We start from the raw sequence: 12,665 nt of genomic DNA, 5'->3' as shown, positions 1-12,665 counted from the left end.
AGAATCCAGGCTGACACTTCAGTGCAGTCCTGGTGGAGTGCTGTACTTTCAGGAGTGGCACCATGAGCCACATGAGACTTTAATCCGACTACCTTCTCAGGTGTATGTAAAAGATCCCACAGCACTATTTCGAAGATGAGCTGGGGAGGTCTGTGTCCTGGCTGATATTTATCCCTCAACTGACATCACTAGCAAAACAGATTATCAGGTCATTAACGTGTTGTTTTTAGAGGCTGACTGTACACAAACTGGCTGCCTTGTCTTTGATATTACAACTGTGACTACTTCAAAAAGTACAGCTTTAGCTGTAAAGTATTTTGGGATGTCATGAGATGCAAATTCTTCCCTTTTTTTCCATATGATGCAGATTGCAGCAATCCAAAACTGAATTGAAACATCAAATGATCTGTCTCTATGATCACGTTAAATGCTGCGATATTCCTTCAGGGTGTGAAACCTTCAGTGAATTCCTTTCTTACCCCCCTTGAGGTTTCTGATGTTACTGGAACCTCTGAAATCTGCCACACCTTGAATGCATCCACAAGTTTCTTGTTTGTAATATTTGCAGCCTTTCTAACTTGATAGCTTTGAAGATAAATGTGCTACTCACTGTGGTACTGAGCCATTTTGGTGTCTGCCCTTTCTGATTTAGTCTGAGATTTTCAAGATTCAGATCGATAGATTTTGAAAACTTGAATATTACTGAAAAGGGAGAAATGCTACTGAGGCTTTTTTGTCTTGCCCTCGGCCAATCAGCGTTGAATTACCAACCAATCAGCACTCTTTTTCTCCTACAGTATAAATTGTAGTGATCATTTGAAATTTGGTATTCTTGAGTTTGTCCTGATTAGTGCAAGATGCAAAGCTTCAGCAACATGTCTCTCTTTTCAGCAGTATTCAAGATTTTGTAAAAGAATGACTTTCATTTATAAAGTGCCATTTGTGACCTCAGGATACCTGAAAGCATTTGACAGCCAACAAATTAATCTCAAAATATGTTGCATTGTAGGAACATGGCAACCAATTTGTAAGCACAGTAAGATGCCACAAACACTGATGGTATAGATCACCAGATAATCTGCTTTGTCATGTTGGTTAATGGATAAAAATTGGCAGGAGGGTATCATTACAATGCAGTGGGTTAACATAGGCAACTTCCATTATAAATGTGGACATAGGAATTTTTATAATGAACCAACTTGGCAGGAAGTGAGAGCAGATACAGAAGATTTAATTATTAATTAATAAAGCAATATGGAAGCTCCCAATTCCTTCTTGCGATTGGAAATTAGAGCCACAAAGTAATTCTCTCATTTAAACTCTCCTGTGATAAAATAGAAACTTTAGTGGGGCTTTCTATTTTGTTAAAATTATAACCTGTAACATAAATAGATAGCAGAGATCGGATTTGTTTGTTTTTAACCTCATTTTTTGATCGTGGCCATAAAATATGTGAGAAGGAAGAAGACAGACTTGCATTTACATAGCACCTTATAGAACCATGACAGGCCAATAAAGTGCTTTTGAAATGTATGGATACAAACACAAAAGCAGGTGGGCATGAAAATTCTCAGCACCGGTTGGCATGCTGGTTTCCCTGCACCCTCCCGCCCCAGGCCCTTTTCCCGGAGGCTGAATCGAAGGCAGAATGGGAGCTAATGGCCTCTTAAGGCCTATCCCGAGAGGTCAACTGGAACTTTTTGATCGGCCTGTGGGTCCCCCAGAACATGGGAACTAGGCTAGCTACCTGAAAACAACCACCCTGTGGCAGACTGGGGGAACCAGTGCTCCAGGACGTCCTCCCTTGAGGCCCCCTTCACAATGGTGGTCTAGCTGAGGGCATTTTCTTAATGGAAAACTTTTAAAAGTTGCAGGGAGGTTGCCTTAAGATGGAGGTGCTCTCTTGGTCTCACCCGCTTGCTCTCACATCTCTCTCTTTCTTACCTGAACTGCAGGCTGCTGCTCCAGTCAATGTCCCTCCGGCTTCAAGAACTCTCTCACTGTTCTTAATTGGATGGTGAGCCCATCTTTTCGCCACTAATTGGCCAATTTGGGAAAGAGCACCGCCAAGTGACTGGGTGGTATTTAATGCAGGTGTGGGGAATCTCATCCGCTGGCTGAAGAGCTTGTCGGTGGCCCATGTTACCTCCTTTGAGGACGGCTTTCAGGCACTTAAGTGGCCAGCAGTGGGCCTTCCCCGGGTTCAAGGACTCCAGAGCAGAAATCTGCTACCTGAGAGACACCAGCCAATCAGAGGCCAGCAGCTGTCTGTTGCAGGCAATGTCAGTGGGAGTGATGGCAGTTGTCAGTAGTGCATCCAGAGAGAGACCTAAGGTTGCCAAGGGGCATAGGCCGCAAATGAGTGAGGGCGGAATGGGGATCATCAGATGGGGTGAAGAGGGTTCGCAGCAAGAGCAGGGGGGGGTCTCTATCAATGCCATTCTCTCCACCACCCCCTAGCTTCTCGATGCCGGGTCCCTTAGTGAGGCACTGATTGCCTTTGAGAACCCCCAGGAGGCCACAAGCACAACAGGCTTTGCTTTTTGAGCTTCCTCCGTGGTGACTATCCCACCTGCTGCTGTTGAATGCCACTGGCGGCAGGATGAGGCCCTGAAGTGGGCATTAATTGCCCACTTAAAGGTCCTAATTGGCGACGCGGCTGGAAGGCTGTCCATGAGCCTTCATGCCCCAGATATAATCAGGGCAGAAGTGGGGAAATGTCGAGGTCTGTTCCCTGCACCTTCCCACCTGATAATTCCACCCAGTGCAGTGACCCCCTACATCACACTGACATCAGAGCCCCAACCCAAAAGGCAAAATCCTGCCCATAGTCTCTGTCAAGTAGGATATGCGGCAACTAAATTGCAGACAGCAAGGTTCGCTGGAAGCATTGTGCTCATTATCAGAAAATCTATTTCAGTGATAATGGTTGAGAAGTTAACATTAGCCAGGCCACCTGAGAGAAATTCCCTTATCTCCTTTTGAAATCATACCTTATCCATCTAAGAAAGAAGAGATGACTCCATTTAATGTCTTATCCAAGAGACAGTACCTCCAACAGTGCAGCACTCCCTCTGTAGTGCACTGGAGCACTCAAGCCTCTAGAATGGGACTTGAACCCACAACCTTTTGAATCACAGGCAAGGCTGCTACCAAATGAGCCATGGTCAACACCCAGGTCTTTGCTCTTATGATGGTTTAATTTTAAAGAGGTGAGAGACATTATGCTCTGCAAAAGGTTATGCGATGACAACAATCTCTGCTGACCCATAAGCGATTCAATCTCTCCTTCCACTTCATTTTTGCCTCTGGAAGAATATACTGACAAATGTCTTTGGAAATGTGTGCCCCATCAATGAATTTTGAACTGGGGGAGTAATAAATTGGTTAAAGCTTGCATTTACTGCTTTCCTATTGAATGAGACTTCAGTGCAGAGAAACCCCAGCAAATAGGTGGGAAATGCAGCAAAGCCAAGTGCAGATCTTTTGGAAACAAGTGTGAGATGTAATTAAAATGAGGAGGCCTGTCATTTTTTATTTAAGAATTGCAGAAACAGTTGCTTTTTTAGCTGCTAATTGGTGATTTCGTTGAAAATGTCACCTGAGATCGGGGTCTGACCAAAAAGCTGGTTGAAATTAGTTTTATTTCCCAAAACCACATTTTTTTGTTTTTGTATTTTGACATTCTAGTGATTTTTAGATTGCTGACATCTCAGCAAGAACTTGCACAAGAAGAGCATTGGATCTGAAGATAGTGTCACATGGCACACAGTCAGGGCGTTGTTTCCACCTAAGGATTTATATATAGCCGCTTAAGGCATTCCATTGCTGTGTTGAAGCAGGCCATTGGAGCTCTGCTTTCTCCTCTGGGACTTGTGCTGGCTTGTTTGCTGATTGCTGACTCTGTTCAAACAGGAGACAGCTGCAGTAATCTTTTGAGCGGCACAAAGAATGCAAGCAAAACAGAATTGACTTGTTTGTCAGGCTCTGGCCATGGAGTACCAGCACTGCCTGATATCCCAGGGACCCTGAAGAAAGGGTGTACATCAGGCACTTTTTTTTTCCCCCCACATCTATCCAGCCCTCCTCCCCACCTCAACCCCCACACACAGACTTTTCAAGGAAAATGATGATCAATGGGCAGAATCTGTGGTCAGTAGACACTTCCACTAGCATTAATATATCAAAGGGGAAAGGTATCACTTTCAGACAGCAACCTGGGCAATGTCATAAATTTTAAGCAGACCATCTGTTTCTTTAGAAGAGATAACCTGTTAACTCCTTCATCAGCATGAGATTGATACCATGTTACATTACTCAGGGCCAGAGTGGTCTTCTAGATCAGTTTTGATCGCCTAAGTGGTTTGGACCACGATCCTCCGCATTTTTCTCCCCCACCCCTTCGATCTGTTGTATTTTTACCTCTCCCAGGACATTGGGTGGGTGGGGACTCTGTGCTATGATGCACAAAAAAAGGAAGACTTACATTTATCTGTAGTACCTTTCCTGATGACCAGTCACCTCAGAGAACTTTTGAAGTGTATTCACTGTTGTAATTTAGGGAAGGTGGCAGCCAATCTGTGCAAACAGCAATGTGATCATCTGTTTTTGTGATGTTGATTGAGGGGTAAATATTGACCAGGACACCAGGGCAAACTCCCCTTCCTTTCTGCGGAAAAGTGTTGTGGGATCTTTACATACACCGGAGAGGGCAGATGGTGCTTCATTTTAATGTCTCACCTGAAAGACGGAAACTGGAACGGTGCACAATGCCTTCAGTACCTCAATGGCGTATCAACCTAGATTTTTGTGCTCAAGTTCTGGAATTACGTGTGTATGGGACAGGCTGGATAAAGCAGTAGGTCTTTTCCACAGTCTCCCTCCCGTGAATGTTTGTGGGGAACCATGCTGTAGTAATGACAGACAGCAACCTCCTTGTATGAGGGAATCATCAGTAAATGGAGCATCTCAGCAGTATCAGGATGTTATGAAAATTAGTTACATTATTTCAAGGTTGATGGAAAGGATACCATTGAGACCATTGAGACCATGGTCTGATCAGATCTAGACCCCACAGAACTTGAGGCCCAGATAAAAATTAATGTTCACAAAAATGATGGAACAGAATTGAACAATGATGTCAACCTTGGCTCAACAGTAACACTTACATGTCTGCATCAGAAAAGAATAGGTTCAAATTGCACTCCCAGAGTCTTGTACGCACAACCTAGGTTGACACTTCAGTACTGAGGGAATGCTGCACTGTCAAAGATGCCTTTGTTGCAGATGAGAAATTATACGAAGGCTCCATCTGCTCCGTCAAGGGCATAAAAGATTCCATGGCACTATTCAAATAATAGCCGGGGTGGTTTTCTCCAGTTTCCTGGCCAATATTTATCTCTCAAACAATATCACTTAGAAAAAAATTAAAAGGTTATTGTCACATTGCCATATGTGGGACCTTGTTATGCACAAACTGGCTGCCAACTTTCCTACATATGAAACAATAAATACACTCGCCATGATCAGGTGAGGAGGGCTCGGATGACTCCCCTCTTTTTCCTCTCCTCGTTTGACCCAACACTTTGAATTGGCAAGTATATCCTTTTAAATAAGTGAATGTTTAATTGTTTACTTGCGGTGATCATAAAAGAACCAATCAGACAGGTGTTCTTAAGTTTTAACAAAGATTATTATACTTAACCTGATATAACTAAAAATAATATGTGCTCTGACTTTCCCGCACTCACACATACACTCAAAGTTCACACAGACGAATAGATTACAGAGCAGTGAAGCAGTGATAGATTAATCAAATTAGAGTGTGGAGAAATGAAAGGGGTATATGGTCTGTGGAGGTTGATGACTTGGCTGGCTTCAGGCTGAATTCAGTGGTCTTGAAACTTTCCCTTGGTTGTCCCAATACTTCTGGCATCATGGTGATTTAAAGACGTAGACGGCCAATTTGGCTGTTCTCCTGGAGACAGTGGTGTGGCGATGATTTCCTTCAAGAGGCCTCTGTCTGAATCAGGGGCATCCCTGGGTGGTCACAGTCAGCAAACAAGGTTTGAAAGTTTGCAAGTTGGGTTGGAGAGCAGGGAGAAAGGAGGGCCCCCACTCGGGCCTTCTCTTGCCAACATCTCAGCTGCTTGTCCTCTTCAGAGAAAACAGAAGATTAAACAAACAAAAGGTGGGCCTGTCACATGACTGTCACCCAGCGATTCAGACATGGTTATTATCAGTGTATTCCTCCTTGTAACTTAATCAGTTCATGTCTGAGAATCTCCTCTCTCAGCCTGAGTTCCATTGTTCAAGTGATTGGGTTTAAAGCTTATTCCCATTGTAGCTTAATGCATTCATGTCTGGGAAGCCTCTGTTGAATATCCCAGGCAATTGCCTCGCTAATGGGACGGGATATATGGCTCACTCATATTCATCTGAGGTCATTATCCACGTCTGCAAAGACATGGTGTCTCCAGCTCAGTGGATTGGCATGTTGGAGGGTACAGTGATGCAAATTGTGTAGCCGTCTTTTGCTGTAATCTCAAGTCACATTTAGGCCAGACTTTTCGCTCTTGTGTCAAATAAGTAGAGTTGGAAGAATTCCAGGCTCTGCAAACCTGGCTCCTGAAAAATTGCCTCAACAGTTTGTATTTTAATTCCAGGGAGGCCAAGTTTTATGGGAGTCACACCGCCCCTGGAAAGAGTTCGTAGAGAGCCACAGGGGCTACTGGGTGCAGAGGCGAGCTGGCCAAAAGGCCTGCCACAGTGTTCCAGCACTTTATCTCAGGCGTGAAAGAAAATAATAAAACCAAAACTAGCCCTCCAGCACTCGCCTGTCACACCCCTTTACTCCACCCCCTCCAACACACTCCCATGCCTCATCCATGCCAACCCATGTCATCTCATGTATCCACCCACCCCCATGGCTCTTCATACCCTCCATGCCAATTACACCCCTTCACCCACCCCCATTGACCTTGATACCCTTGATGCCAACCTATGCCCCTCTACCTACCCCATGGCCCTTTTATAGCCCCTATTGATTATTTTTTTAAAAACACTCTCACTGTTAAAAAAATACATTCATGACATATAACTTCCTTTAGTCCCATATAAAAACAAGCATTTGTATTCATATTTCCACTTCAAATACTTTATAAGCACTTGAAGCTGTCAATCAAATTGTGAACTGCCATTCTGATAATGGAAGGTTGTGAAATCAGTCATGCAGCACTGATCCTATAATGATTGCCCTCAGGGTTTATGTCAATAGTCAGAGTAAAATAGAAAGCACTTTTTTTAACCCTGGAGACAGTTTGTTTTCAAATATTTAAAAGGCCGGAGATTTAAATGCCTTGACAGCTCCCTTTGACAGTTCCAATGAGTTTATGCACTTTTTGCACATGTTCATTTATGTTGTAACAATCCCCAAAGGGCACCTGACTTCTCCCACAGGGTCTATATTCAAAAGGGTACCTTGCCTCTCCAAATGGTACCATACCTCTCCAAAGACCTCTGATAAGTTTAGACCTTCTCCTACCAGGTCTAATGTGCACAAGTTGTACTTCCCACTCTCTCCTTGCAAAAATCAGGTCTGGCTGAAGGCAGCTGCCTCAGTGAACCACGGACGTCCAAAGTTCGACCCACCCCCACTTTCCCCCCCACCTGCGCACATGGTGGGGACTTCTGATTTCAGGTCTCCTGCGCCATTTTCACAAAGATGGAGAACCTCTCCATCTGCGTGAAAATTCAGGCCTTAGTCTCTTTTTTAAAATGTTTCTGTTTTTAAAACTTCAGCTCATGTTTCCAGCTGATGGATTAAAAATCATTATTTGACATAAAACATGTTTTCCTAACACACTTCAATTGGCACTTCTTAGCTGTAAAGTCTTTTGGGAAATCCTGAGGTCATGAAAAGCACCATAAAAATGTAGGGTTTTTTTTCTCTTTTATTTCTTTTTCTTTCACTCACTTTCTTTTTTGCACTCTGATGCTATCTCTGTAGGGAGCAATATAGAGATCTGGTGAAGTCAGAATACTTCATGTGGCTACTCTGTTGAGGAGTCACAAATGATTTGCAATGTGCTGAGGGCTGTTATCTATCAGAAAATATGTTGTCTAAAGTTTCAACTTCAGCTTAAATCAGAATTGGAAATGGAAGAAATGAAGATCAATTAATATAAATCCACATAAAATCCTAATATTAAACCTGCCACTGGAAAACCTACCATTCAATGACTTGTGTAAGTTGGTTCAAATACCCCCATGGTTTGTGACTCTTCTTTAGAGTGTTTTGTCAAATTCGAGCTGGGTTTTCTCTGAAGTGAGACCATGATTTGTAGTATTACAGCTTTAGTGATGCAGAGTCAGGAGTCATCTGTTTAAAGAAAAGCTCCATGAGACTTAGTCACTTTTGACTTAGCCAATGACCTGCGAAGATCTTGCTCATTCAATGAGCGAGCAGGAAGAGGGCCGGTTAATATTCACAATTAGCATAAACTGCTTCCCCCCAGTGCTCAGACATTCTGCACATTCAGCTGTCTGGTCACTGAGTTGGTCACTCGGGCTAGTGACCTGACCATTCCAGGTTTCGGTGAAGCATGGTTATGGCAATAGACCTAGTGTTATTTATATCATAAAATCTTTTCTGAATTGGTTGACAATGGACCATAGAGATTGACTATGGACCGCCGAATAGAATGTATCTAATAGTGCTGTACACCAGGCTATGGGGAGGCCTGGAATTGTCAAGCTTGTCACTCAGGACTTGGGGCCTTGTGATGCCCAATAGCAGTAGCAGGTATGCAGCATTACATTTAGCGTATTTGGTGTGATTAAACTTTAAACAGTGGTTCACTTCATGGGACACACAAGGGAAAGCTCAAAGTAAAATTAGCTCATCATGACCAGGCCTTGCTTGATATAACCTTGACTGCTCTGCTTAAGGGTTCTGGGATCAGGTTTTTAGGGGATCCAGGCCTCGCAACCATATATCCTATCCATCTAAGACTTAGATTATACAAATATTAATTATACATCCAAAAACTTTCAAGATTATCACAAGCACTGCTTGAAAGTAACTGAAGCCCATTACCGGTGCACCATGCGTGTCAGAGATGAATGAACTGTTCCTGAGTTCTCGCACCAGTGAATCACTCAGTCTATCTAATAAGTCATACTGCTGCACTTTCACTTTTGAGGGCAACAGAAAGATTTTCTGCAGAGGTGTTGCTGCACATCCTGCCTGTGACAGGACATGCTCTATATATATATATCAATATAAAATCCAATTTGGGCATTGTTACACTCACGCCATTGAACATGTGGCAGTTGTTGATGAGGGATGGGTAGCAGATGGAATGTGACATTCACCATTTTACCCTCCCTTCTGCTTTTGGGAAAACTTTACTTGTGAACAGATCTGTGGAATGGATTTTAATGCCCCCCTTAGCAATACACAAAAATGAAACAATGGCTATTTGAACTTCCAACTCTGAGGTCATGTCCTCCCTGATGCATTGGCACAATTTCAATATGATGGTGCAGATTGTCTGGTAGAAATGTGGTTAAATAATCTTTCTAAGATTGGGTGGTTTAACTGGTGCTGTCTGGTACTGGCTAAAATTGTGCCTTTGTTTCATATCCCTACAATTACGTAATATGTCACCATTAATACTGATGCAGGTGTGAAAATGTTTACTTCAATCCTTGGCCTTTAGTTATATAAGTTATCCCACAATTTTAGGTAGAGTGATGTCGGCCCACTCAAAATTGCTGCTGTATTGAGGTGATCTTAATAGTGGCCAACAATATGTCCCAATTCATAATCATAGCATCATAGGAACTTATGAATACTCTGGCAACACAGGCATTGTGGTGTGGAGATTTGAGATACCACAACCATTTTTCAAGCATTAAAGTGCAGCCTAAGCCTCCCTACCAGAGAGCAAGAAGTGGACGGTCATTACAAGCCAGAGGTGGACTGCCAGCCATATTAGTAAAGGCCAAAAAACTGTGCACAGTGCCCCCACCATAAACAGGTGATGGGCTCTTCGCATATGCCAATAAGGGAACCCCACTGCAACATTGGTTTGCCTCGGAGGCACCCAGCACCGACTGCACTCAGGAAAACCAATTCTACATATAACCCAAGAGCTGGTCCTAAAAAGAAACTTTGCAAGCCACAGCCATCAAGTTAAGTATTTGAAATATGCTTACTTGAACCTGAAACTTAGAGGAGCAGGAGTGCTGCTAGCCTACTGCCTCCCCCACTCCCCTCACCTACCCATCACCGCTCCCCACCCCCACCTCCACCCCATCCCCACCCTCCCTCCTCACTTACCTCAGGGCTGCTGCAATGTTAGCAGTGTCTATTCTCAGAAGTTCAGCCGCTCAATAGACCCAAGGCCTAATATTGGGAGAGCACCATTCATGCACAGGGACTGGAGAATTTACAGACGCCTGTGCTCATTCTGATCATTTGTCTGTGGGAACTTGCTGTGTACAAATTGGCTTCTGAAGTACTGTGGGGTGATCTAAGGATATGAGAGGCACTTTCTAAATGTAAGTTTTTTTTGTGTGGAGTAGGAGCTTTTGGGTTGGACTTCAAGACAACCTGAGGGATCACATGGTAGTCACAAAGTGAGCACTCTTGTGGCCGTACACAATAACACCTTCACTGCCAGTTGATGGTCTGAGCTGTAGGTGAAGTATAATTTTTAAAGGAACGAATACGCCAAGGAAAGTCTACAGAGCTATTATTTGTGGAAGTCTGTGCAGATTGATTTGATCAGAAAGTTTAAACCTTGTTGTTCTCTTCTTTTTCCAACAAAAGATAAAAACTTCATGATTTCAAACAAATATTTGGGGAGTAACCTTTGCCGGTTCTGTGACATCGAGCCCACCTCTTGCACCAACAGCGGTATCTGCATTGTTAACTGCAGCATTAACTCCATCTGTGAGAATAAGGAAGAAGTGTGCGTCTCGATCTGGTAAGGGCCCATCCTCTTCACAATTCATTCTAATTTCGGTACATTCGGCGTCTCCACCGCTAGGGTATTTTTTAATCTATTGCTGTTCAGAGGATCTCACAGTGCTATTTGAGGAAAAGCAGAGGAATTTTCCCCAGAGTCCAGGCCAGCTTTTATCGCTCAACTAACACCTTAAATAGCTGATCAAGTCATTTATCTCATTGCTATTTTTGGGAGCTTGCTGTGTGCAAATTGACTGCCATGCTTCCTACCCTTCCAAAACGCTCAATTGGTTGGAAAGTGCTTGGGATGTCCTGAGGTCATGAAAGGTGTTATATAAATGCTAGTTCTTCCTTTTTGATTAGGATCATTGTTATTTGCTGGCAGTGGGTAATAATTGTTTACTCTTCGTCATGAAATCTTCAGTAGCCAGTGAAGTCAGACTGAGGCAAGGAGCAAGACAAGCCATAATTGAAGGCCCATTCATTTCTTATTAATTATTGATTGTTTACTTATTAATTGAGTAGCTCCGGTGAAGGGCCAAGGCCCACTATGTAGTTCCAAGATCACCATCCCAGTTGTATAGAGGATACCTGCCAAAGGCTGATGGTTTATGCAAAGTAAAGAGGTCCTACCACATAATTCACAGGCCCTGTGAGGCTAAATGAATTATGTCAGCTGTGCCATACTAGGTTATATTCCTTTGCTTGAAGCTTGAAGAGTAATCTAATTGAAGGGTTTAAAATTATAACAGGTTGCAATAGGATCGATGCAGAGAGTCTTTTTCCTCTGGTGGGAAGTCCAGAACAAGGGAGCATAATCTTAAAATTAGAGCTGGAGCAATTAGGAGTGAAATCAGAAAGCACTTTTCCACACAAAGGCTAGTGGAGATGTGGAATTTTCTGGCAGATCTATACCTCATTGCCCCACTTTTTTTCCATATCACTTGAAACCCTTATCTAATAAATACCTATTGTTCTCAAGTCTAGAAAATTGCAATGGATCGCAAATATCCACAGCCTTTTTGGGGGAGAGAGTTCCAGATTTCCATTATCCTTTGTATGACAAAGTGCTTCCAGCTTTGCCTCCTGAATGACCTAACTCTAGATTTAAGATTGTGCTCCGTTGTTCTTGATACATGCAACAAAGGAAATTGTTTCTCTGGATCTACCTTATCAAATCTCTATCTTTTTAAACTTGCTAGGGGGAGAAAGTAGACCAAGGTCTGTAGAGCTCATTGGGGTTTTGCCTGCTTTTGATATGTGAGACCTGTACTAGAAGTTGTACTAAGTCTTTTGCCTCCTGTAGTGCACTCCATACTTGGTCGTCACAAGGTCTTAGTAAGTCCCTTTCTCTGCTTCTCTTGCACCTTTCAATTTAAGCACACCCTGGGAAGTACTGAGGATCAGAGGGGCCTTGGTGTGCAAGTCCACCAGTCCCTTAAGGTAGCGGGACAGGTAGATAAGGTGGTTAAGAAGGCATATGGGATACTTGCCTTTATTAGCCGAGGCACAGAATATAAGAGCAAGGAGGTTATACTGGAAGTGTATAAAACACTGGTTAGGCCACAGCTAGAGTATTGCGTGCAATTCTGGAATCCACATTATAGGAAGGATGTGATTGCACTAGAGAGAGTGCAGAGGAGATTTACCAGGATGTTGCCTGGGCTGGAGAGTTTTAGTTATGAGGAGA

The 12,665-nt window shown here is 43.2% G+C and overlaps 1 protein-coding gene across 2 annotated transcripts in view; it reads left to right on the top strand.

The window, feature by feature from the left end:
- Window positions 1-12,665, top strand: part of tgfbr2b (transforming growth factor beta receptor 2b) — a 105,397-nt gene that overhangs the window by 16,924 nt on the left and 75,808 nt on the right. For both annotated transcript variants that reach the window (XR_013576239.1, XM_078539343.1), the window contains exon 2: window positions 10,838-10,994. Coding sequence is in view for 1 of the 2 variants with exons in the window: in XM_078539343.1 (XP_078395469.1) it covers window positions 10,838-10,994 (157 nt within the window). In the remaining variant the exon portion in view is untranslated. The remainder of the gene's footprint in view (window positions 1-10,837; window positions 10,995-12,665) is intronic.

The sequence above is a fragment of the Cetorhinus maximus genome, chromosome 3 (assembly GCF_964194155.1).
Source record: "Cetorhinus maximus chromosome 3, sCetMax3.hap1.1, whole genome shotgun sequence".
Taxonomy (NCBI): domain Eukaryota; kingdom Metazoa; phylum Chordata; class Chondrichthyes; order Lamniformes; family Cetorhinidae; genus Cetorhinus; species Cetorhinus maximus.
The sequence above is the reverse complement of the archived record's forward strand: the minus strand, read 5'-3'. Positions and strand labels throughout refer to the sequence as shown.